At 43.2% G+C, this 27,762-nt stretch overlaps 1 protein-coding gene across 1 annotated transcript; it reads left to right on the top strand.

Moving 5' to 3' along the window:
- Positions 1-27,762, top strand: LOC311113827 (tripartite motif-containing protein 16-like; the record flags this gene model as incomplete). Its single annotated transcript, XM_084189123.1, has 7 exons — positions 1-322; positions 7,697-7,992; positions 8,414-8,509; positions 26,171-26,404; positions 26,603-26,762; positions 26,887-26,946; positions 27,120-27,762. The coding sequence occupies 7 exons, from the start codon at positions 1-3 to the stop codon at positions 27,629-27,631; spliced, it is 1,680 nt and encodes a 559-aa protein (XP_084045249.1). The 3' UTR covers positions 27,632-27,762.

Raw genomic sequence — 27,762 nt, 5'->3', positions numbered from 1 at the left:
ATGGCAGAGCAGGGAGTTCTGCTGGACCAGGACCAGTTCTGTTGTTCTGTCTGTCTGGATCTACTGAAGGAGCCAGTCACCATCCCCTGTGGACACAGTTACTGTAGGAGCTGTATTGAGGGCTGCTGGGATCAGGATGTTCTGAAAGGGGTCTATAGCTGTCCTCAGTGCAGAGAGACCTTCACTCCAAGGCCTAATCTGAGGAAAAATAACATGTTGGCTGAAGTGGTGGAGAAACTGAAGAAGACAGGACTTCAGGCTGCTCCCCCTCCTGCTCTGTGCTATGCTGGACCTGGAGATGTGGTGTCGTATATGATGAATGGTGGCAATTATTGCTGTCAACAAAAAGTCCGCTATGCTGCATCGTGTTAGAGGCTTTTATTAAAATCACGAGTTTACAGCATAGGTACAGACTCGCGATGTCCGGAGAACGGCTCCCCAGATTGATATGGCCGTTCTGACGTCTCATCGTTTAACTCCTATTTATAAACAATGCAAAAAGAGGGGTGACCCTCTTCTGACCAATCACCAGTCTCCCCTGGGGCATCACCCTCCCAATGCTACATTTGAACTAAGATCATAAAACAACATTCTTTGTTCCTCCAAAACATTTAACAAAGGCATAATCTTCAGATACGATATTCCCCCCTTTCGAGACGAAATAAACGTCTCGAAAACAAACAGAATAAGATTATGACTATTAACCATTTATCTTATTGAGCATCTTTAACATTAAACCAAACACATTCTCCTCTAGAGTGTAAATACCTTTCTATGAAATACCTGTTTATGAAGTGTGAATACATTACTATGACATATGAAGAAATCTCTATGGAGTGTAAGAGCGAAAAACTGTCTGGCAGCCATCCATCCATATCAATCAAGACAGTAAAATTCTCTCACGGTCCCTCTGCCCCAGGCAACCACCGTCGGTACTCCAGATAACCTCATTAACCATGTAAATGCATTTGAAACTATGATGCAATTAAATACACATGTAAGCCCCTGCAAACATGCAAACAAAATCCTATCCATAAACATCCATTGTACGGCTGGTCAACCCATAGGACCGGACAATGAAACTCTCCCTTCCTAGCCTCTCTGTCCCTAAACATTCACCGAAATAAACAAAAACATCTAAGATCCTCCCATGTATTCAATAACATCAAACATCATTCTACAAAAATTAATACCTGAGACTATTACACAATTATGTATTACACATGTCTATATTTCATTGCAAACACTGGAATGTAGTCCACTACACTTCATCTCCCTGTAGTGTCCTCTTCCAATGGACTTGTTGATGATGGAATCAGCCACACCCTCCTTGTTTCATCTCCTCCAGTCATATTGTCCCTTCATATTGTCTTTGTTTGAGTATTCCAATCTCCACATGTTCTCCCAAATGCTTCTGGAATGACAAGAAAATAAACGACCAAACAGTATCTTTTGCAAAACAACATTTTCAAATTAAACCTCAACATCAATTTAAGAATATAAAAATGACCTATAAATGATGTATGAATCACATTAACCTATCCCCCCCTTGATTCATAAATCATACCAACATCACCCTACTATTGAAAAAAAAAAAATGAAAAATAATCAACTCATAAAAAAAAATGATATTTATCCATCAGTAGTCCATCCATCTTTATCCAGATCAGGAACAGTCAACACCGGCATCTGAGTGTTGTCTCCAGGAATCACTCTCCAACCTATCTCAATATCATAGCTTTCTCAAAGGTAAGTAACAAATTACAAACATCACCCAGTGTTATCAAAGCTGAAACTAAAATCTGACCCATCACTGCCCCTACTGGCCTAATTGATCTTGCAACCAAATCTTCTCAGATCTCCCAAACACATCCCTTATAATGCATCTATAACCCCAGTGATCTTATCTGAACTATCTGGACTCAAAGTATAACTAATATTTATCAATATGATCTTCCCAAATGTTACACCATACCATGAATAAATTCCCCCCTTCTCCCTTAGATTCATCCTTCAATGATAGGCTTGAAGACTATGACATGTCGCTTTTCATCCTATTTTGAACTCTAGTTTCAAATTGATCTGTGTTCGGTGCTACTCCTCTTTTAATAGTAAAAGCCTCATATGGAAGCTTCAACGTTGACATGTAACCAAATCCTATCCCTCCATAGGGTAAGAATAAATATACTTTATCCTCACAAACCCCCTCTAAATATCTCTAAAATTCCCCATAGTCATAGGCAAAAGCTAATCTTTTAACCATCAAAGTCCTGCTTTTCTTACTACCTGCTACCTAAAAAGTAACATATTTCTCATTACTACCCTTAAGGTCATGCTTATCCAAAGTTATCATATAACATCCCAATCTGATCTTCCCATAAACACACCCCTTACCTCATATGTTTTATTAGAACAAAAACAACTTTTAGCCCTCAATATTTCACCTGAATACTTCATGGTTCCGTTGTTACCTGATTTTCCTTTCCATCTAACAATTCCCATAGGGTAAACCATTTACCCAAGAACACTACTTAAACCTAAGCTTAAACCACTGTTCTGACAACGACATTATTTTATCTGTCAATGACTGTTGCCAATTCCACAGTCATGACAAAGCATAAGACTGACCCACACCTGACAGAGGCTGCGCAACCGTCTAACATGTTTGGGATGGAATTCTCAACAGACATGGACCCTCAAGATTCCTCACTGATCTTACAGAATGAGTTAATCTATCTCTAATTTCCACAACAGAAGAACGAGCGGCACTGATCAGATACCTCTCCCTGTCTGTCATCAAAATCAAAGATCTCATCCTGTCCTCCATGATGAATCTATATTCTCTCTACTACTCTCTGTTCTCCTATTTTAACCCCATTCGTACTATCATTGACAGCCCTCTCCATCCGTAACATAACCCATGAGTCTAAAATCCCCCATTTAATTTCAGAAAAGTTGTTGTCGATGCCATACTCCCTACATCGTATCATTAATCCCTTCCAAAGTTATCATTAAAGTAGTTGATTTATTAACCTTAATTACTTCTAGTGCAAAAGTTCCCATTATCCTCTGTGTATTATCTACTGTTGGAGTGACTACTATAATCTACACTTCCTGAACTCCCTTGGTGACTGCGGAAGCTTCAACAGATTTCAAATCTTCCATTATAGGCATCACTTTATGAATTACATAGCCCTTTAACCAATAATTCCTAACCGGAACAACTTCTAATGCTTGCCCTAAATAAGTACACATATATTCTCCCTGACCTTTCTCTGTAACATTACGCCAAATAAGTGAACAGTCACTCCTAACCTCTTCCACTTCATATCGTTGTACAAACTATCCCTCCGTTGACTAAGTGCAACAGCTTCTACTCCTGGTCCTGATAACAATACTTATTCTCCATAATTATCTCTCCATATGAGAGAAACGTCCCCATCCTAAACCCTAATAAGTAGTTTTCCCTAACATTGGTGCTGTATTGGTTCCCTTATAATCAAATGCGATATATTTATGGCTTTAATAACTATCAATGTTGAAAGAGTTAAATTGCTTCTCCCTGTTGTTCTAATAGACTGAAGTGTTAATGTCCTTATTTACTCCTAGTTTTCCCCAGTTTTCCCCTAAGACTTTGAACTCTTTACTTGTACTTCCATCTATCACCACTAGTGTCACTTTTTCCCCAAATCTCAGTCCTATCTCTAAATCCCTGACTTTCAAACTTTTGATTACACAAAATACCCCTATAATTACCTTGATCTTCCTACTCTACAGTGTCCTTCACCATTGTTCTCTCTCTTACTACTAACTTTGAAACTTGGCTTACTGTCTTAGAGTCCCTTCAACCTAGCCTACCCCTAACTTATTTTAATCTAATCCTTTCTCTCATAACATTTAAAACCTTTTCCCCTGATTTTCACAAAATCCCTTACCACCAAATTTGTAGAATATGTGATTGGGAAAGTTCCCCACCTGCTTCTGACTCATTACACACAGACTTGGCAAAACGACTAAACACCTTTTAGCCTAGCCTGAAATCCCTTAGTGTAAGAATGTAACCCAGAATAATAGTCACCCCTTTTAACTTTTCAGACAGATTGTCTTAATATACAGTCTAGTGTACATCTTATTGTACAATTCAATTCTCTTCCCAACACTGCAATAACAGTATCTTCTAATATTAGTATGTCTATTTTGATTAACTGTTTTACTACCTCAAATCCCTATCCTAATTCGTTATCAATTAGTGAGATGTTTAACCTCTTTAGGCCTAAACCCAAATAAGTTTTTCCCCTATTCACTATCCCTTCTAATGGTCGGTTGTTTCAACTGTTAGCTATTTTCTCTTCTTCTCTAATCGATGCTCTCAGCAATGCACTCCCCTTCATCTCTTCTAGAACAGGTGATCTTCACTTTCTCCTTCATCTTCCTCTGTTGTTTTCTCCTGTTCTTGGGATTCTCTCAGCAGTTTTCTTGGTCCTCTTCCTTCTCGTCGTTGACATATCAGTATTCTTCAACCTTAGTTCTAAGTTCTGTCCTCGAAATATCATCATCTTCTTACTAGTGGGCTCTTCTTGACCTCAATGTGTTCTTCTCCTTCCATTCTTGAATTCTTCATCCAATCGTGTTACTTCTTATTCGATTTATTCAGGCATGATAAGCCATCTGCCTATATCTCCATTTCTTCTTTGCTCTTGTACCCTTCTTTCTTCAACCTTCATCAGAGATCAAGTCTCCAGTATCCTTCTTTCCTCTCTTGCCACTTCCTTCTGATCACAGAGTCATATCCACCCATGACCTCTCTCAATCACTCTCATCTTCATCATCCTCATCTCCTTAAGTTCCCAGACATCCCAGTTTTCCTTCCTTCTGGAGTTTTGAATTCATCTTCATCGTCGTTTCTGCTCGTATTCGTCTTCATCTCTGATGCCATAATCACCCTGCTGGATGATGTCTTTCTGCTGAATCCATATGTGAGAAAGGTGTACTAACTTCTGCCATTAGTCTCTCCTAACACTACCTTAGTTAAATAATTACTATTTTAGTCAATTTTCCCCTATATCAACCCTTTTAAATTCCTTTATTGTGAACTATGCTATTTTAGACTGTATAGCCTCTGGCTTCCCCCCTTAAATTATTAATATAACCCTAACAACCCCAAAAAAATAAAAAATAAATAAAAATAAAATTCCCTTTCCCCCCCCCCCCCCCCCCCAAAAATAAAATTAAATAAAATATGAATATTAAAAAATTCAATTAAATGCCTTATTCCAAAACCATTTAATTAAAAAATTAAAAACCAATTAAAAACTCAATTAAAAATTATGAATAATTTTAAAACCAATTCTTTATTCCTATATCACCAATTTATCAATTAGTGTTGGCTATCTTACCACAACCCATCAAATGCCAGTAAATGAAGTTAGTCAACTTCAAAGCAATCCCCCAAAAACAAAACCTCTAACCCCAATAAGTATTTTTATAAATTCCATTGTTTAATATGCACCCAAGTATCTTAATTGCCGAATAATGTCAGTACCTGATTCCCAACCCAATTCCAATCAAACCCCAGTTATGCACAGAGCCACCAAAATACAATTTTTAATGAAATCGTATTTGCCAAGCCTATGTAAAATTGTCATAACATCACATATTCTGTTAGGATGATTTTGTGTACTAGCCTGATCCGATCCTCTGCTGCGTCATGTGACGTCACGCCACGCACCCGTCAGCCCCTCCTCTCTCTCTCGTCTCGTTCCATGTTCCTCTCATATTTCACAAAAACATAGAAACACACACGATCTCAGCAGTTAATGCAATCACTGAGTATTTCCAACCATCCAATATTCGTTCGTTCTACATTATTCACTCTAAGACTAAACTCAGAACTAAATAGATCGCTCAAAAACATTTGTTATTTTAATCCGTCTTTTAATTATTTAATTCAATTTATTATAATCCGCTACCATATATCTAATTTATAAATTCAATAGGTCCCAAAACAAGTTTCATCTTAACCCACCGCCGTTTAAACTTATAAGATTCGTGTTAAAATCTCTTTATGCGTATTTGTTCCGTCGTCTGTGTTCCTCTGTCTCCCCCTGCAGTCTAACCAATGTGTTGTTTTGCAGAATCCCACGCATGCGCAAATATCATTTTAACCTCATGCTTGAGTTTTAGCATCCCCTCGTGGTGTCGTTTAGTGCCGTAAACAAAACGTTCCCTAATCTCGTGCCATAAACTCCCCTTTCTGTAGTGTAGTGTCGCAAAATTAAACGCATGCGCACATCCATTCAAAAACACGTTTTCACCATGGAAGATTTAAGATCTCTCCCCAAACAGACAGAATAACCGCCCAACTGTAACACTCGTTTTCCCCTCCTAGTCAAACAACATTTAACAGCGCTCACAAAACATACAACCTGACTTACAGACAGTGACAAGTTTAAGAGACTTTAATCCATCGCAATGGAATCTCTAAGGATATCCGTTAGCATGTAGCACGCAACACAATTTAGCATGTAGCATTAGCATTTAGCTTAGCCTAAGGTACACTGCGGCACAAAACACAATTAGCATGTAGCATTAGCATCCACCTCAGCCACCATGTAGAATGTAGCATGATTCACACTTTAGCCTTACAAAAATTAGCCTTAGCAACGATGTACCACGTGGCCTGAAACAATCAAGCATTAGCTTCAGCCTCCAGCCAACTGCGGCCTACTAGCTATACAAATGAACACCCCGCACCGTGGCCAAATCATCATCATCACCATTATCTCCGTCTAACTTTTTGTTGCCTTGAAAGATGAATCTCATATCAAGAGGTTATCCCCAACATATCTCCCGTCGGCTATAGAAGAAGTATAACATAAATACAACCATTCACTTCATAATTCCCGCTTAAGGAATCAACCTGACCCAGTCTAACTAAGTCCGGATTTGTAGCCCATTCCTAAAGAATCGCCTCGATCAAGAGGTCTTTTCCGTATTCACGGTGCCCTAACTATGCAGACGTCTTCCAACATTTATTCTCTACCAATCCATTGTCACCCGTTACCAATGAATTATACACTTTCAATACTTAAATCCTACCGTTTAATGCTCTACATTCCAATTAACTGCCGTTTTTGATGGAATAAATTTTAGCAGACTCCAGTCGACCAGCAACAACGCCACCGAGGCCAGGTCGAAATGGAACATCTCTTCAGTGTACACAAGTCATATCCAATCTAACAAACTCCGAAGCGATAAGGACACTCACCCTTTTTCGGCCATGCTTCAGAGAGAGTCAGGCCGGCGGTTGACTGAAACAAGGAAGAGACGCAAACCCAGCCCCACGTTGGGCGCCATTATGTCGTATATGATGAATGGTGGCAATTATTGCTGTCAACAAAAAGTCCGCTATGCTGCATCGTGTTAGAGGCTTTTATTAAAATCACGAGTTTACAGCATAGGTACAGACTCGCGATGTCCGGAGAACGGCTCCCCAGATTGATATGGCCGTTCTGACGTCTCATCGTTTAACTCCTATTTATAAACAATGCAAAAAGAGGGGTGACCCTCTTCTGACCAATCACCAGTCTCCCCTGGGGCATCACCCTCCCAACGCTACATTTGAACTAAGATCATAAAACAACATTCTTTGTTCCTCCAAAACATTTAACAAAGGCATAATCTTCAGATACGATAGTGGCGTGTGATTTCTGCACTGGGACCAGAAAGCAGAAAGCCCTCATGTCCTGTCTGGTGTGTCTGGCCTCTTACTGTGAGACTCACCTCCACCCTCACTATGAATTTCCTGGTTTCAAGAAGCACAAGCTGGTCAAAGCCACCGCACAACTACAGGAGAAGATCTGCTCTGATCATGACAAACTACTGGAGGTTTACTGTCGTACCGATCAGCAGTGTATCTGTTATCTGTGTACAATGGATGAACATAAAGGCCATGATACAGTGTCAGCTGCAGCAGAGAGGACTGAGAAACAGGTAAGACCAGAACAACTTGTTGGTGACTGTCTGATAAACAAAGAATTAAAGATACAGTAGGAACTAAGGCTGTTTGAATATGAGATCATTGAAATGAATTCGATCCTCATCAGAACAAATATGAACACAAACCTGGAGTATATTGAGTTTGCTCCAAATGTATCACCATTTTCTGAAGTCAAACACTATTATCATTCCGAATGTCCTTTTAGGAGTTCAAAGTTCAGTCTCAACCCCTTGATACATGTACATCTACCATAAAAACTATAATCATTCACATAGCAACATATAAATATTATATTGTAAATGGACCATCAATTGTTTAGACCTTCCTCTCTATGGGCCCTATGTCCCATTACTATACTATTGATCTACTTTACAAATAAAGCTTGATAGCTCATTGAAGAGTGATTCTCCACAGAGGCAGCTGGGGATGAGTCAGCAGAAGGTCCAGCAGAGATTCCAGGAGAGAGAGAAGGAGCTGAAGGAGCTCCAACAGGCTGTGGAGTCTCTCAAGGTGAGTATTGTTGACCAGAGGAGACACACCATTTCACATCTCTCCTCCAGTCAGAGAGAGAGAGAGAGAGAGAGAGGGAGAGGGGACCCCATCCAATCCGACTGACCCCGCTGTTGGGAACCGGCTGTCTGGACCCCTTTCAGAGAATAGTCTGCTTAATGTAACCGATGGAATATGAACCCGGGTCTACCACAGGAGAAACCAACATCTTGACCGTTACACCAAGAGGACATTCCCTATTGGGCTGAGGGCCGACACTGATTTTGAAGTCGCAGGCGGGGCTACCTCATCACGTAACCATGACTGACTCATGTCCCCTATATGTAACAGTGTTGCTTCCGTACCTCTCCTCGCCCCTACCTGGGCATGAACAAGGGACTCTCTGCACACATCGACAACAGTCACCCTCGAAGCACCGTTACCCGTCGCTCCACAAAAGCCACGGCCCTTGCAGAGCAAGGGAAACAACTACTTCAAGGTCTCAGAGCGAGTGACGTCACCGATTGAAATGCTACTAGCGCGCACCGCTAACTAGCTAGCCATTTCACACCGGTTACCTATACATTAACATGAAGCACTCGCTCTCTCTCTCAATTTAATTTAAAGGGCTTTATTGGCATGGGAAACGTTGCAAAGCAAGTGAAATAGATAATAAACAAAAGTGAAATAAACATTCAGAAATGAACAGTAAACATTGCACTCACAAAATGTTCAAAGGAATAGAGACATTTCACATGTTATAATTCAAGTGCAAACAGAGTGAGCCATTCGCCAGACTGAGTTCTGGAGGTGAAATGGAAATGAATGAGGGAGAGTTAAGTGAGGTAGAAGGTGTGGTGATGAGCTCAGAACCAGAGCCTGGCATCAATGGACATGATAAAGAAGAATCTGGTGCAGTAGGAGTTACATTGTTGTAGAAAGTGGATCCATACCTTTTGGCAGATCCATTTGTGGTTTCAGGGTGTGTGGGAAAGGAGTTGGGTGCAGTTTAATCAGTGAAGGTAACTTTTATGATGAGTTTCTGGTATGGAGAAGTTCAGGATGTAAGAGAGAGCAGTCGACACTCAGCTGGAAGTTTGATTTGCGTTTATTTCAGTAATGGATCATATAATAAGACAAACGTGCTTTGCCTCTTATCATATGACTGACTTCCTTACCACATCTTTCAACTTATATAATGCCCTTCCAACCTACTTTTATCGTACCCAGTTTTTTTAAGTTTTTTTTTTATTTCACCTTTATTTAACCAAGTAAACCAGTTGAGAACAAGTTCTCATTTACAACTGCGACCTGGCCAAGATAAAGCAAAGCAGTGCGATAAAAACAACAACACAGAGTTACATATGGGGTAAAACAAAACAAAGTCAAAAATACAACAGAAATACATATATATATATACAGTGTGTGCAAATGTAGCAAGTTATGGAGGTAAGGCAATAAATAGGCTATAGTGCAAAATAATTACAATTAGTATTAACACTGGAATGATAGATGTGCAAGAGATGATGTGCAAATAGAGATACTGGGGTACAAATGAGCAAAATAAATAACAATATAGGGATGAGGTAGTTGGGCGGGCTAATTTCAGATGGGCTGTGTACAGGTGCAGTGATCGGTAAGGTGCTCTGACAACTGATGCTTAAAGTTAGTGAGGGAGATAAGTGTCTCCAGCTTCAGAGATTTTTGCAATTTGTTCCAGTCATTGGCAGCAGAGAACTGGAAGGAATGGCGGCCAAAGGAGGTGTTGGCTTTGGGGATGACCAGTGAGATATACCTGCTGGAGCGCAGACTACGGGTGGGTGTTGCTATGGTGACCAATGAGCTAAGATAAGGCGGGGATTTGCCTAGCAGTGATTTATAGATGGCCTGGAGCCAGTGGGTTTGGCGACGAATATGTAGTGAGGACCAGCCAACAAGAGCGAACAGGTCACAGTGGTGGGTAGTATATGGGGCTTTGGAGACAAAACGGATGGCACTGTGATAGACTACATCCAATTTGCTGAGTAGAGTGTTGGAGGCTATTTTGTAAATGACATCGCCGAAGTCAAGGATCGGTAGGATAGTCAGTTTTACGAGGGCATGTTTGGCAGCATGAGTGAAGGAGGCTTTTTTTTTGCGAAATAGGAAACCGATTCTAGATTTAACTTTGGATTGGAGATTCTTAATGTGAGTCTGGAAGGAGAGTTTACAGTCTAACCAGACACCTAGATATTTGTAGTTGTCCACATACTCTAGGTCAGACCCGTCGAGAGTAGTGATTCTAGTCGGGTGGGCGGGTGCAAGCAGCGTTCGGTTGAAGAGCATGCATTTAGTTTTACTAGTGTTTAAGAGCAGTTGGAGGCTACTGAAGGAGTGTTGTATGGCATTGAAGCTCGTTTGGAGGTTTGTTAACACAGTGTCCAATGAAGGGCCAGATGTATACAAAATGGTGTCGTCTGCGTAGAGGTGTATCTGAGAGTCACCAGCAGCAAGAGCGACGTCATTGATATACACAGAGAAAAGAGTCGGCCCAAGAATTGAACCCTGTGGCACCCCCATAGAGACTGCCATAGGTCCAGACAACAGGCCCTCCGATTTGACACATGGAACTCTATCTGAGAAGTAGTTGGTGAACCAGGCGAGGCAGTCATTTGAGAAACCAAGGCTATTTAGTCTGCCAATAAGAATGCGGTGGTTGACAGAGTCGAAAGCCTTGGCCAGGTCAATGAAAACGGCGGCACAGTACTGTCTATTATCGATCGCGGTTATAATATCGTTTAGGACCTTGAGCGTGGCTGAAGTGCACCCATGACCAGCTCGGAAACCGGATTGCATAGCGGAGAAGGTACGGTGGGATTCGAAATGGTCGGTGATCTGTTTGTTGACTTGGCTTTCAAAAACTTTTGAAAGGCAGGGCAGGATGGATATGGGTCTGTAACAGTTTGGATCTAGAGTGTCACCCCCTTTGAAGAGGGGGATGACCGCGGCAGCTTTCCAATCTCTGGGGATCTCAGACGTTACGAAAGAGAGATTGAACAGGCTAGTAATAGGGGTTGCGACAATTTCAGCGGCTAGTTTTAGAAAGAAAGGGTCCAGATTGTCTAGCCCAGATAATTTGTAGAGGTCCAGATTTTGCAGCTCTTTCAGAACATCAGCTGTCTGGATTTGTGTGAAGGAGAAACGGGGGGGGCATGGGCAAGTTGCAGCGGAGGGTGCAGAGCTGGTGGCCGGGGTAGTGGTAGCCAGGTGGAAAGCATGGCCAGCCGTAGCAAAATGCTTGTTGAAATTCTCGATTATTGTAGATTTATCGGTGGTGATAGTGTTTCCTAGCCTCAGTGCAGTGGGCAGCTGGGAGGAAGTGCTCTTATTTTCCATGGACTTTACAGTGTCCCAAAACTTTTTGGAGTTAGTGCTACAGGATGCAAATTTCTGTTTGAAAAAGTTAGCCTTTGCTTTCCTAACTGCTTGTGTATATTGGTTCCTAACTTCCCTGAAAAGTTGCATATCGCGGGGGCTATTTGATGCTAATGCAGTACGCCACAGGATGTTTTTGTGCTGGTCAAGGGCAGTCAAGTCTTAGGAGAACCAGGGGCTACATCTGTTCTTAGTTCTGTATTTTTTGAATGGGGCATGTTTATTTAAGATTGAGAGGAAATTACTTTTAAAGAACAACCAGGCATCCTCTACTGACGGAATGAGATCTATATCCATCCAGGATACCTGGGCCAGGTCAATTAGGAAGGCCTGCTCGCTTAAGTGTTTTTGGGAGCGTTTGACAGTGATGAGGGGTGGTCGTTTGACCGCTGACCCGTTACGGATGCAGGCAATAAGGCAGTGATCGCTGAGATCCTGGTTGAAGACAGCAGAGGTGTATTTAGAGGGTAAGTTAGTCAGGATGATATCTATGAGGGTACCCATGTTTACGGATTTAGGGTTGTACCTGGTAGGTTCGTTGATAATTTGTGTGAGATTGAGGGCATCTAGTTTAGATTGTAGGATGGCCGGGGTGTTAAGCATATCCCAATTTAGGTCAACAAGCAGTACGAACTCTGAGGATAGATGGGGGGCAATCAATTCACATTTGGAGTCCAGGGCACAGCTGGGGGCTGAGGGGGGTCTGTAGCAAGCGGCAACAGTGAGAGATTTATTTCTGGAAAGGTGGATTTTTAGAAGTAGAAGCTCAAACTGTTTGGGCACAGACCTGGATAGTATGATAGAGCTCTGCAGGCTATCTCTACAGTAGATTGCAACTCCACCCCCTTTGGCAGTTCTATCTAGACGGAAAATGTTATAGTTGGGGATGGAAATTTCAGAATTTTTGGTGGCCTTCCTAAGCCAGGATTCAGACACTGCTAGAACATCAGGGTTGGCGGAGTGTGCTAACGCAGTGAATAACTCAAACTTAGGAAGGAGGCTTCTGATATTTACGTGCAGAAAACCAAGACTTTTACGGTTACAGAAGTCAACAAATGATAGCTCCTGGGGAGTTGCTAACTATTACTAACTGCCACTCACTTCCTGCATATCATTCCTCTCCTTGGTGTCGTGTGACACCCTAGCCAGGCCATTCCATCACGTACCCATCCTAATATTAGCACCAGTGGCCCCCAATCTATCTTGGCAAACTGACCTTCTATTCCTCACTCGTGACACCACTAACACATGGTGTGTCCTTGTCCTGTGTCCACATACAGCTTATGAGTTGCGCATACATTAATGAATATTGCATTACAAATCATCATTACAGTAACCTGTAGTGGACTTGTGATATTTGTGACCAGATGGAGTGGGCGCTCCGTGTCACACAACTTGGGTCAAGATCTGTTTCTTGCTTTGCTCTTAGGAACAGGGCACCATTGAAAGGAGTGATTTCTGGGGTAGCGTTAAGTGTGGTGGTGGAGCAATTCAAGTTGAAGCTTCTTGGTGTTTGTGATGCCCGCCGTTTGGTGCGACGCAGACCCGGTGGTGAGCGTGGTGAAACAGAGGAGTCACTGTCAGTCCTTTTGAGTTTTGTGTCTACCTGACAAATTCATGTTAGGATATATCAGTTATCCTGTTAGAGCTTTTGTGCCGAAACCACTGCGGTATTTCAGGTGCAACGTTTGTCATGTTGCAGCAGTTTGTAGGAGGGAGATTCCAAGAGGCTGATTTTGTACGTTTGCCCACTGACAAAGAAATGATCAGTCTATAATTTTAATGGTAGGTTTATTTGATCAGTGAGAGACAGAATAACAACAAAAAAATCCAGAAAAACGCATGTCAAAAATGTTATAAATTGATTTGCATTTTAATGAGGGAAATAAGTATTTGACCCCCTCTCAATCAGAAAGATTTCTGGCTCCCAGGTGTCTTTTATACAGGTAACGAGCTGAGATTAGGAGCACACTCTTAAAGGGAGTGCTCCTAATCTCAGTTTGTTACCTGTATAAAAGACACCTGTCCATAGAAGCAATCAATCAGATTCCAAACTCTCCACTATGGCCAAGACCAAAGAGCTCTCCAAGGATGTCAGGGACAATATTGTAGACCTACACAAGGCTGGAATGGGCTACAAGACCATCGCCAAGCAGCTTGGTGAGAAGGTGACAACAGTTGGTGCGATTATTCGCAAATGGAAGAAACACAAAATAACTGTCAATCTCCCTCGGCCTGGGGCTCTATGCAAGATCTCACCTCGTGGAGTTGCAATGATCATGAGAACGGTGAGGAATCAGCCCAGAACTACACGGGAGGATCTTGTCAATGATCTCAAGGCAGCTGGGACCATAGACACCAAGAAAACTATTGGTAACACACTACGCCGTGAAGGACTGAAATCCTGCAGCGCCCGCAATGTCCCCCTGCTCAAGAAAGCACATATACATGCCCGTCTGAAGTTTACCAATGAACATCTAAATGATTCAGAGGAGAACTGGGTGAAAGTGGTCAGATGAGACCAAAATGGAGCACTATGGCATCAACTCAACTCGCCGTGTTTGGAGGAGGAGGAGATCTGCCTATGACCCCAAGAACACCATCCCCACCGTCAAACATGGAGGTGGAAACATTATGGTTTGGGGGTGTTTTTCTGCTAAGGGGACAGGACAACTTCACAGCATCAAAGGGACGATGGATGGGGCCATGTACCGTCAAATCTTGGGTGAGAACCTCCTTCCCTTGGCCAGGGCATTGAAAATGCGTCGTGGAAGGGTATTCCAGCATGACAATGACCCAAAACACACGGCCAAGGCAACAAAGGAGTGGCTCAAGAAGAAGTACATTAAGGTCCTGGAGTGGCCTAGCCAGTCTCCAGACCTTAATCCCATAGAAATCTGTGGAGGGAGCTGAAGGTTCGAGTTGCCAAACGTCAGCCTCGAAACCTTAATGACTTGGAGAAGATCTGCAAATAGGAGTGGGACAAAATCCCTCCTGAGATGTGTGCAAACCTGGTGGCCAACTACAAGAAACGTCTGACCTCTGTGATTGCCAACAAGGGTTTTGCCACCAAGTACTAAGTCATGTTTTGCAGAGGGGTCAAATACTTATTTCCTTCATTAAAATGCAAATCAATTTATAACATTTTTGACATGCGTTTTTCTGGATTTCTTTGTTATTCTGTCTCTCACTGTTCAAATAAACCTACCATTAAAATTATAGACTGATCATTTCTTTGTCAGTGGGCAAACGTACAAAATCAGCAGGGGATCAAATACTTTTTTCCCTCACTGTATATCTTTAAGGATATGTATTGGTGCATTTAAATAAACATCTGTATGTGCCTTTCTGGAGGAGGCAGGGAAAAAATGGTCATTAGCTTATTGGGTTAGGTTGAAAGGCTGAAAGGAGTGATTTCTGGGGTAGCATTAAGTGTGGAGGTGGAGCAATTGAAGTTTAAGCTTCTTGGTGTTTGTGATTCCCGCCGTTTGGTGCAACACAGACCCGGTGGTGAGCGTGGTGAAACAGAGGAGTTACTGTCAGTCCTTTTGAGTTTTGAGTCTTTACCCAATAAAGTCATGGTAGGATATATCAGTTATCCTGTTAGAGCTTTTGTGGCGAATCCACTGTGCTGATTCAGGTGCAACGTTTATGGTAATGTTGCAGCAGTTTGTAGGAGGGAGATTCCAAGATGTGGGAAGTGTGCAGGAGGTCATGGGATAGAGCATTGTGTAGTTTCGGTGGATAAAGTTGTGTGTCAACTGATGGGATGCCCATGTTGCTGGGGATTGGAAGTGTCCGGTGCGAGAGAGGCAGGTTGAGGTGGCTAGAGTCAGAGTAGTGCAGAAGGTGTCGTATGCTGAGGCAGTGAAGAAAGTAGAGGAGGATGGGTCAAGGGTGAGAGATCCTGAGAGGATCCCTGTGAGTAGTAGATCTGTGCCAGCACAGAGGGATAGGCCAACGAGTGATATATGCTTCAGTAAAGATAGCTTCTTAGCGTTCATAGCAATGGTTATAAACTGTACCGCAGAAATGGAATGTAAATCACAGAAAATAGATGTTGTGGTGGCAGCTGCAGAGAAGTATTTGGGCATACAAGATTAGACTTCAGAAGAGTTACAGGGTGTGTTGAGTGGTGGTGTCCCGTCCTCCCAGGCCGTTGGCATGGTGCAGGAGCAGATAGGGTCAAAGTAGTGGAATGGGGTAATGGGTATTCAATGTGTAGGGTTAGTTGGAAGGGTGTTTTTTAAAATTATTATAGTTTCCCCTTTTCCCATGTTGTATCACCAAGTAAAATTGATTGATATTATAGTCCAGTAGGGGCGGTAATGCAACATATTGGATACCAACCGCCGTTAAACTCCAAAGAAGAAGAACCGTTATATTATGGCTATGTACAGTGTTGTAACACTGTCTCTCTCATTCCATCACTTTCACGGTAGTTGGTTGTGTGGGTCTCTGGTTATGAATGGGGTGCTGACAGACAATCGTTGATGGATATTTATAGAGCTCTGATCAGGACGACAATTGATTTCGGGTGTATAGTTTATGGAACAGCGGCAAAGACAGAATCCAGTATAAAGCTTTAAGGATATGTATTGGTGCATTTAAATCAACATCTGTATGTGCCTTACTGGTGGAGGCAGGTGAGATGCCTTTGGATATACAGCGTAAAAATTGTCATTATCTTATTGGGTTGAAAGGCTGTGAGGTTGAGCATCCCACTGCTACTGTTCTAGATGACTGTTGGGAATATACTAGTAGACAAGGCAGTGGTTTTGGTTGGACAGTTGGAAAGCTTGCTGATGAGAGTGGTTTGAGGGAGTTGGAGGTTGGCCCTTCTGTGGTGATAGGGGATGTTCCTCCATGGTTACTCCCAGACGCTGTTGTTGATCTAACCTTGGTAGAGAAAAGGAAAGATTGTTCAGAAGTCAGTGATATAGGGAAACTGGTTGACAATTACATTGTTAGAATTTTTTATGCTTTTTTACTGCTTTTCACAGATGGATCCAAGGACCCAGAATTATAGTATACTCAGATTCTCTGTCTGTATTGAATAGTTTATCATCTGGTAAATCTAATAGGAGTGACCTGCTATTGGAGGTATTCATGTTATTATGGAGAATTGAGAGAATGGGTGTAGTAGTGAGATTCTGCTGGGTCCCAGCACATTCAGGTGTGGAAAGGAATGAAATTGTAGACCAGTTAGCTAAAAGAGCTTTGAAACGAGATATAATTTATATTAATGTTCCACTGGGTAGAGGTGAGGCCAAATGTAAGATCAGAGCCATTTTGATAGATGTGTGGCAGAAGAGATGGTACTCTGAGCACAAGGGCCGGCATTTATATGAATAGTTTACAGTTTTACAGAAAGGTCGATGGACCAAGATTCAAAAGTCAGATTAGGAAGGAAGAGGTGGTGTTTACTCGATTGCGCTTAGGACATTTTACATTGATCTCGTCATTACATCTGGTTGGCAAGCATGGGAATGGTTTGTGTCTGGAAGGTACGGTCGATGAAACGGTGGAGCATGTGTTGTTATATTGTTGTAAGTATGTTGAAGAGAGGGAAAGATTGAAGTGTAGGGTCATTGAGGTTGGACGGGGTTGGGGGGGTTTGGAAGGGATTTTGGGGATGGGGGAGGGTCTATTAGAAGTTAGTAGGGCTCTTCTTTATTTTCTCAGAAGTACTGAGTTAGGTAGGAGGATTTAGAAATGATGGAAACCGTGATTGACCACACACTCCAGCACAGTAGGTGGCGGCATGCACCTTTAACGTTGGTTTGTGGACCGCCATTATATCATAGAAGAAGAAGTTTGTTGTGTGATAGTTTTGTGGTTCGTGAGGAGGGCTACTATTCTTTTTTCTTTTGGTTCTTGCGTATTTTCTGAATTGATTTTCTCATGGTGGAGGATTTGTTTATTGGTTTCCACTGTTTATCGTTTAGATTTGAGGGGGGAGTAGGGGTAGTTTTTTATGGCGGCGTGATGGCCTCAACCGAGTGGAGAAGAAACCCTGTCGCTTCGGGTGCGTTCCGAAGAAAGGTGTCGAGGAAGTTTTGCTCATGGTCGGCGAACAGGTTGGAGCAGAACATCTGCACTCTGCATCCAGAATGAACAAGGCGGTGGTTGTGTTAATGAAAAAGGTTTGTCTTGTTGCGAGTGGGATTTTTGTGAGGGGTGTGTTGGTGCTGAATTCGCCTCTTTCGACAAGAGTTGTGGTGGCTAATCTGCCTCCGTTTATTACTTACGAACAGACCGCAAGTAGTTGGTTAGTTTTGGTAAATTTAAAAATAAAGTGGTTTTCGTGTGCTCTCGGCTGGGTGCCAAGCGGAATCCGTTAAACATGTCTCTTTTTGTAGACAAGTGTTTGTTTTTTAACAAACTCTTGGTTATGCAGGGAAGGGGTGGAACGCAGGGTTTGCTAGCACAGATAGTTTTGGGTGTTTCTAGTGTGGGGATGTAGGGCATAATGTTAGTGCAGACAAGCGCGACCAGCCGGCAGCGGGGGCTAGGACTAGGCTGGACACAATACATTTTGAACGCCTTGTTCTGATAAAACTACTTAATTACATCCGCCATGGAGCCCAGTTTCATAATATTACCATATGTCCCAGATGCTTGCCGTAGTTTAGAAATAATAGGGCATGTTTCACCCTGCCAGCTCCTATTAGTTGTATTGAGCTCTGTGGCACCAACTCGCCTAATGAAAGTTCTATTCCCAGCCCATTGTTCTGCGTCACAATGCCAGCTTCACTATTGTTGGTAATGAGACCAGCCCGTATTAACATTGTAGCTTTACCTCAGGTAACTTATTATTAACAAGGTTATGACTACTTGGTGAGCAAACTCATTGTTCACCTGGGTACATGTTGTGGTGACCAACAGTGCTACATATGGTTGGCGCATAACATTTAACATTTTCTGGTCATGGTTAATCATATTTTATTTCAGAAAAAGGTGTATAACCTAAACAAAACGCATATCCATCCTCTTTTTCAAGATGTATCCGATTTAAACAGCCAGAATACATTTTTTCAATTAAGAAATAACCTTAAAAAAAAGGTTTTTACATTTATTGTTTCTATATTACTGCTGGGTAATTTGATATGCGTCGAAATCGGTAAGTTCGTTGGCATTGAATTGAGCTAATGCTGCGCAGGTTCACTGAGTTGTAAACTAAATGGATAGGTGTAGCTCATTGATTTATAGACCTGACACAGTTGCTACCTCAGATAATGAGCCTAGCAAGTGTCGTGAATGAGGTATGTAGTACCCACAGAAGGCCACAGGGATGAGCAAGATAGCTATAAACCTATTCATTTTTTTTGCTTTAAATACCCTAAACCTAACAATCAATCAATCAAATGTGTTTATAAAGTCCTTTTTACATCAGCAGATGTCACAAAGTGCTATACAGAAACTCTAACCCTACTTATAACCTATTTTAGCCTTAACTCTAACCCCTAACCCTAATTCTAGGGTAGGGTAGCCTAGAACACATTTAGAAACTATTTTAGTAATAATGTTATGTTAGTAAATACCATTATAGTACTAAATAGCATTTATTGTTATTTTTTTAATAAAACCTATGTAATCTTTATTAGTCATTTTATTATATGTATTATTGCAAGGCAGAACACTTGATAAACAACACATTAGTTTAATTTTTTTAATGTGGTTTGAACTGGGTGTGACCTAGTAACCTGTATGTGAAAGTCCAGCAATTGGCATGTCATAGGTGGGGCAGGTTTGAGACTGATCTCCAGAATTAATAAGAAAAATACACTTTATTTCTCAGCTGCCTCACCAATGTCTTTACATGAATTAATAACTTTTAATTGCTAAATATTTCCAATAGATGGCTGCATAAGACCACAAAGCATCAGTTATAGGCTACAAGCATAAAATAGCATGCAACCAAAGACTATGTGCTATGATTTTCTAAAAAGGTCACTCATTACTTTACAGTTAGCTATATATCTCGTATTAAGCCTGTGTTGCTTTTGGGAGAGCAACAAAATATTAACTCTAGCAGGTATTGAACACCGGCCAAATAATCACTAGTCAAATGCGCTAACCTCAACCCTAGTAAACATGCATTATGACATCATCTTAATATCTCATATATTCCAGCCCACCAATAAATCATGCAACCATCGCGGTTAGAAAATGTACCTCAACATGCCCCTCGCTTGTGCTAGAAGGCAGAGTGCTCGCTGCCGCTGACGGCACAAGCTTTTTGCGGGGCTTGTTGAGTTGGCTACTTGTTCGAGAAGGCAGAGTGTCTCTGTGCTGGTTGATGAATTTGACAATGAATGTACTAGAAAAATACATTTTTGTCGACCAGAGGTGACTGAATTAATGTTCACGCTTTTTGATAATCGTTATAGTAATGAGGTATAATTTTAAAACATGAGCATAAAAACAGGTAATAATAAACATGAATCATCATTATATTACTTCACAGTAATGTGTTTTCAGTCCTTCCTCTTGCCTTAGCAGTGTGGAAAGGGACAGTAAAAAGCTCAGGCAGGAGTTTTCCTGTGAGGTTCTTATGCTGTCATTCGTGGTCTTATGCTGCCATCTATTGGAATTATTTAGCAACTGCAGTAGTACTGAATAAAGTGTATATCCTTACTAAGTGTATCCTTACTAAAGTAGTAATTACTCAAAATTGCTAAATATAAAATGTTCTAGTTCATTTGATCACTTACAACCATAAAATAACAATTCATAGCATAACAAACAATGAAACTGACATAAACCAAAAACACCATACATTTAGTTAATTATATAAAAAATAATATATATATTTAGATGGGTGACATTATCTGCCAAAGTAACACCCCCTTAACATATAAACAGACACTGGACACACACTGAAAATGAGCTTTTTTTTATATAAATCTGGTAGCTCTCAAAAGAGCCTTTGCTTTGCTGAGCAGTTAGTTTTCATGAGTGTGCTGCCTGCCTGCCTTCAGAGGAGTCTGTCTGGGAATAATGTAAAGTTAATAAGTTATTGCCACGCTTTCACAGAGGCCTAGTTTACATTTACATGTGAGCCATTTAGCAGACGCTCTTATTCAGAACGACTAGGGTTAAGTGCCTAAATCTGTCGATGTACAAGGGTACAGATTTCTCACCTAGTCGGCTCGGGGATTTCGAACCAGCCACCTTTCGATTACTGCCCAACGCTCTTAACCGCTAGATTAAGAGCGTCTGCTAAATGACTCACATGTAAATGTAAACCAAATGTAAACAATCCACAAAAAGGCAAATGGTCGTAGATAAATGGTAAACTGGTTAAATAAAAGACTGCTCTTAGAACTTTCAGACTGCCATTGTTTTGGGGAAATAGGGACATGTCTGTCTATTTCACCAATTATGTCAAATATATGTATTAATTTTAATGGTTTGAAGTTCTACATCATTTTAATCAAGATAACCTATTATTTATAATGATGTAAGTTTGGGCAGCGTATTGCTGGTAGTTAAAACGTCAAAAACAAAAAACATGTACTCCTGGAACTCTGAGGTCGTCCCATTGTTTCCTTTACGGGAAATATAGGTATGTCTCTTTATTTCACAAAATATCTCACAATGATATATTTCAAGTCAGACTCCATTTTAATCAGGATAATCTCCTCTTTCTAATGACATCGGGTTGGGCAGTGTACTCTGCTGTCATCGATCGCTAGACCAGAAATAGTCAGAAGTTTTAAAAAATTCCCACTTCCTGGTAATGCAGACATAAGCACACTTGGCACCATCGAGGTGTGGATGTTTACTTTCTATACCAGTTGTTATTTATTACTTATTTTTTTCTGTTTCGTCCTAAAAACAGATTGTAGTGGTGAAATAAAAAGGTAGACATTTTTTGGTGCCATTTAGGGAAAATTGAATTCTAAGGATCATTCCAGTAAGAAGAGGCTCAGTGATGGTTCGCTTCAATTCATTTGCTTTGGCCTCAGGCTAGTGTTCCAGCTCAGCCAATGTTCTTTGGCCGTTTTAAAGCCTTCAGTGAATTTTGACTTGTTCTATTGTCCAGCCTACTAGGACTCAGGGGGCAGAGGCTGGGAGGAGAGTAGAGCAGGGTCAAGTGGTGGTGGTACCAGGAGGGAGGAGAGTAGAGCAGGGTCAAGTGGTGGTGGTACCAGGAAGGAGGAGAGTAGAGCAGGGTCAAGTGGTGGTGGTACCAGGAAGGAGGAGAGTAGAGCAGGGTCAAGTGGTGGTGGTACCAGGAGGGAAGAGAGTAGATCAGGGTCAAGTGGTGGTGGTACCAGGAAGGAGGAGAGTAGAGCAGGGTCAAGTGGTGGTGGTACCAGGAAGGAGGAGAGTAGAGCAGGGTCAAGTGGTGGTGCGCAGGCCTTGGAGAAAGCGGTGGTGGGGAGGTTGCAGCTGGGCTACATGAGCTGAGGCAGGTTTCTGTAGTAACAGAGACTCTGGTAGGCGAAGGCTTGGTGGGCTCATCCCAGGAAATATTGCCTGTCATTGGGGAAGAGGCACTGATCAGGGGAAAGTGCAGGGGGGAAGAGACTGGGGAGGAGGAGGACAGTACCTTGCCAATGGAGGAGGAGGAAGAGGGGGGAGGTGAGTCTGCGGGAGCGGAGGACAAGGCGGTCTCGTTTTCAGACGGCTCATTGGATCCAGAGCTGTCAGGCTGAGGGCCCAGTATATACGGTGAGAGAACTTTCTAGGTTCCTGATGGAGACTAAAGGGGAAAAAGAAGGTTCTGCTGGAGTCTTATTTGATTGATCCTGGAAGGTTTGTAAGGTCAGTACAACACGTGATGAAGAATGAGGGGTTTAGTGTCCTCTCACCCAGGAAGTGGTATAGGCTGAGAAAATGGGTCATGGGTTCTTAAGGGCATGTCTTCAGAATCTGCTTAAATTGATGTTTTTTTCTGGCATGGCTGCTTTATGGGCTTCTCTACTGGTTTCTGATTGTGGTGATTCCCCTCCCACCTCTTATGGATATTTCACGGTTAGACTTCCTTAACATGAACGGCGGCAGAGACTGGGGGAATAAGTCAAACAAAAAAATGTAAACGTGATTAATGAAGTGTTTTGGGGGTCTGGTGGAAAGGGGCGCAGGTGCTGAGCCATGGCACTAATCTTAGTGCAGGGGTAGCAAAAGAGGTGTGTAAGGGTAGGTTGTTAGTGGTTAGAGCCAAAATCAATGACCTTGTCTTTGCTTTCCAAAATGTGTCTGCACCTAGTACAGGGCTCAGTTCTCTGTTTCACCAGGGCCCAGGCAGGTGTCCTATTGGAAATTCAATGTAAAGCTCTTACAAGATGTCACTTTTTTCTCAAACTTCCAAGGCTTTTGGGAGAGGTGGGGACAGCAGAAGGGGGAGTTTGAGTCTCTCAGTCAGTGGTGGGACGTAGGGAAAGCACAGATTCAGGTTTTCAGTCAGCAGTATACATATTTTTCCTCTTCAGAGGCCAGGAGAGTACTGGGGGGGCTTGAGTGGTTCATTAGTGAGGTGGAGGCTGAGCTGGTGGGGCAAGGTAGGGTGGGGCTACAAGATAATCTATCTGAACTACGCAGGGACCTAGGGGCTTTCATTTCAGAGAAAGCAAAAGGATCACTTGTAAGAGCTAGTTTTTCCATGTTGAGGGAGATGGATGCTCCCAGCTCTTTTGGGTTGGAGAAACAGAGTGGGGAAACCAAGAAAATCCATTGTTTACGTTGGTCTGATGGGCGTGTAACTTCTGTTGTGGGGAGATGAGGGAGCCTGATGGGTGGGTAACTTCTGTTGTGGGGAGATGAGGCTGTGGCTGTGGAGTTGTATTCTGATTTATAGAGGGCAGAACTCTGTTATCCTGGGTGTTCTCAGGTTCTGCTCACAGACCTTTCCAAACTCTCTCTGTCACAGAGTAATCAAATGGACATTTCCCTGGCCTTTCACAAACTCTCAGCTGCTGTCTCTCAGACGTGGATTTTTCTAAACAATTCTGGGGAATTATTGGACAGGACTTGTTTTGTGTGTACGACGCTGCCTTACACAGGAAGCGGAACAGGTCCTAATCCAGGCACTTGTCTTCTCCCGTCTGGATTACTGCAACTCGCTGTTGGCTGGGCTCCCTGCCTGTGCGATTAAACCCCTACAACTCATCCAGAATGCCGCAGCCCGTCTGGTGTTCAACCTTCCCAAGTTCTCTCACGTCACCCCGCTCCTCCGCACACTCCACTGTCTTCCAGTTGAAGCTCGCATCTGCTACAAGACCATGGTGCTTGCCTACGGAGCTGTGAGGGGAACGGCACCTCCGTACCTTCAGGCTCTGATCAGTCCCTACACCCAAACGAGGGCACTGCGTTCATCCACCTCTGGCCTGCTGGCTCCCCTACCTCTGCGGAAGCATAGTTCCCGCTCAGACCAGTCAAAACTGTTCGCTGCTCTGGCACCCCAATGGTGGAACAAGCTCCCTCACGACGCCAGGACAGCGGAGTCACTCACCACCTTCCGGAGACATTTGAAACCCCACCTCTTTAAGGAATACCTGGGATAGGATAAAGTAATCCTTCTACCCCCCCCCCCCCCCCCCCCCCCCCCCAAAAAAAAAATGAAAAAACATTGTAAAGTGGTTATCCCACTGGCTATAAGGTGAATGCACCTATTTGTAAGTCGCTCTGGATAAGAGCGTCTGCTAAATGACGTAAATGTAAAATGTAAATGTGTGTTGCGTGAGTGCGTCGGGGTGGGGGACCTGTCGCTAAGCTGTAGACGGATAGCTTTTAGTCTCCAACCCAGACAAGTACATTTGAGCGACTTAAAGAACTGGAAGCCTGTTGCATTGCTCTGTTTGGACTATAAGGTCTTTACCAAGGTCCTCGCTAACAGACTCAAGTCCCACCTGGACTCTATTGTACACAAGGACCAAACGTATTGTGTACCAGGACTCTCAATCACAGACAATCTGTTCATAATCAGGAGAAAGCCTTTGATAGGGTGGACCATGAATATCTGTTTAATGTGTTGTTTTGGTTATGGGGAGAATTATGTGGCCTGTGTTCAAATGTTGTATGCTGGGGCTTCATGTATGGTCAAGGTGGGGGGAGGGCTCAGTAGGCCAGTCTGGGTAGGGAGGGGCATTCACCAGGGATGCCCTCTGTCAGGGCAGCTATACACTCTTGTTATTGAGCCCTTTCTGGGCCTGCTACGCAGGAGGCTACAGGGAGTGTGGGAGCCAGGCATAGGGTTGGGGACAGGCATAGCAGTGTCAGCATAGGCTGATGACGTCTGTGTTGGTTAGGGATGAGCAGAACCTACAGGCCCTGGAGAATAGTTTGAGGGTGTACGAGGGGGCGTCTTCTGCTTAGGTAAACTGGGGCAAGAGTGAGGCTCTGTTATGTGGGGCATGGAGGGACAGGGCACCTCCGCAGCTTCCAGGGGGGTTGCAGTGGGGCTGTGAGTGGCTAAAGATGCTTGGGGTGTATCTGGGCTCCGAGGGTTGGGATAGGAAGAACTGGGAAGGAGTGTCACAAGTGGTGGTGTCGAGGCTGACGAAGTGGAGGTGGCTCATCTCCCAAGTGGCATACAGAGGGACGGTGCTGATCATCAACAACTTGGTGGCATCCTCTCTATGGCTTAAATTGGCCATTCTCAACGCCCCCGGTGGTCTGCTTGTGGACCTGCAGCGCAAGTTAGTAAATATTTTATGGTCAGGGTGGCAGCGTTCTGACTCCCTCAGTGTCAAGGTTAGACACATCAGGAGCTTAGCGGGAGTGAAGGGGCATCAGTGGCAGGGGGTTGTGGGGGCTGAGAGCATGGCAGGGTATAGGTGGAGGGTGCTCTATAAGCTCCCAGTGCTGAAAAGGTCAGGGGTCCTCCAGTGGAGGGTATTACATGGAGCCCTGGACACCAATAGCTGGTTGGCTCGGGTTGACCTGGGAGTTGGGGAGGGGTGTCCGTTTTCTGCAATGACAGACTGTTCATCATGTTTTTTCTGTGTTGCCAGGGTAATGCCATTACTGTTGACGCCTTAGGGTTGAGTTTGAGTTGTACAAAATTATCAACAGTGTGGAGATGTTTCAGGAGGTATGGGGGCTCAGGGGGGCTGTCTGTACGGCTGGAGAGGAGGGGTTGGATGGACGGTTGGAATGTGGTGCTGGATGGTGTATTGTACTGTGGTGTTGGGTACTGGATAATGTGATTGTGTGGAGGTTGTGGTGTCACGCAATGTGCTTTTAGGGGCGGGGGTGTTAGTGTAATGAGGATGGCTCATTAAAGTAAGACAAGTCTCTCTCTCTCTCTCTTAACAGAGCTCTGCACAGGCAGCAGTGGTGGACAGTGATAAGATCTTTATTGAGCTGATCCGCTCCATTGAGAGAAGGCGCTCTGAGGTGAAGGAGCTGATCAGAGCCCAAGAGAAGGCTCAAGTGAGTCAAGCTGAAGGACTCCTGGAGCAACTGGAGCAGGAGATAGCTGAGCTGAGGAAGAGAAGCACTGAGCTGGAGCAGCTCTCACACACAGAGGATCACATCCATTTCCTCCAGGTAACTAAACTGTCCTGTTACATGTGATATGAAACTAAAACTCAATGTGAAACTCTCACTCGTTTGGTTATTCTCTCTCTCTCTCTCTCTCTCTCTCTCTCTCTCTCTCTCTCTCTCTCTCTCTCTCTCTCTCTCTCTCTCTCTCTCTCTCTCTCTCTCTCTCTTCCCCCCCCCCCCCCCCCCCCCCCCCCCCCCCAGAGTTATCAGTCTCTCTCCAGTACCAGTGTATCTTTAGACTTACCCAGCATCGTTGTCCGTCCTCTTCAGTACTTTGGAGATGTGAGTAAGACTGTGTCTGAACTGAGAGAGAAACTAAAAGACGTCCTTAAAGGAGAATGGACCAAGATCTCCACTACAGGTGTATTGAAAATAATAACAACATCAACTTTAGACCATTGAAGTTCCCTACTACTCATATACATGTGGAATATGGTATGATGATAACATTCCCTCTCTCTGTGAATGTGTTTGTGTGTCTGTAGTGAATATAGTGGATGTTGTACTGCCTCCAGAGCCCAAGACCAGAGAACAGTTCTTACAATGTGAGTCTCTTTATTCTGAAGTAACTAACAGTCTCTTTTTACTGACACTCCTAACAATCCCTCTAGAAATATATAGCAATAGTAGATCTAATCAAAGACTGGGTAGATACAGTATCTGACTTAACTTATTGTTCTAACTACCCTCATTGGTCTCTGCTCTGCTCTTCTCCCAGATTCCTGTCAGCTCACACTGGACCCAAACACAGCACACACAGACCTCTCTCTGTCTGAAGGGAACAGAAAGGTGACCTATACAGGCCAAGTCCAACCATATCCTGTTCATCCAGACAGATTCACCAACTACTACCAGGTTCTGTGTAGAGAGGGTCTGTCTGGACGCTGTTACTGGGAGGTGGAGTGGAGTGGGTGGGGTGTTGATACAGCAGTATCATATAAAGACATCAGCAGAACAGGGAGAGGTGGTAGATTTGGAGAGAATAACAAGTCCTGGAGTTTAGAGTGTTATGGAGGTGGTTATTTGTTCATGCACAATAATGTTGGGACTAAAGGATCAGGCCCTCAGTCCTCCAGAGTAGGAGTGGACCTGGATCACAAGGCAGGTACTCTGTCCTTCTACAGTGTCTCTGACACAATGACCCTCCTCCACAGAGTCCAGACCACATTCACTCAGCCCCTCTATCCTGGGTTTTATCTCTCTGGTACTGCTGAGCTGGTTAAACTGTAGTAGGGTCAACATAGATACTAGTCATGCTGGTGTAGTCTATAGCTGAGCTGGTTAAACTGTAGTAGGGTCCACATAGATACTAGTCATGCTGGTGTAGTCTATAGCTGAGCTGGTTAAACTGTAGTAGGGTC

Source organism: Coregonus lavaretus (assembly GCF_964263955.1).
Source record: "Coregonus lavaretus genome assembly, contig: HAP1_SCAFFOLD_502, whole genome shotgun sequence".
NCBI classification, from domain to species: Eukaryota; Metazoa; Chordata; class Actinopteri; order Salmoniformes; family Salmonidae; genus Coregonus; species Coregonus lavaretus.
Note: the sequence above shows the minus strand (reverse complement) of the source record. Positions and strands in the feature narration are given on the sequence as shown.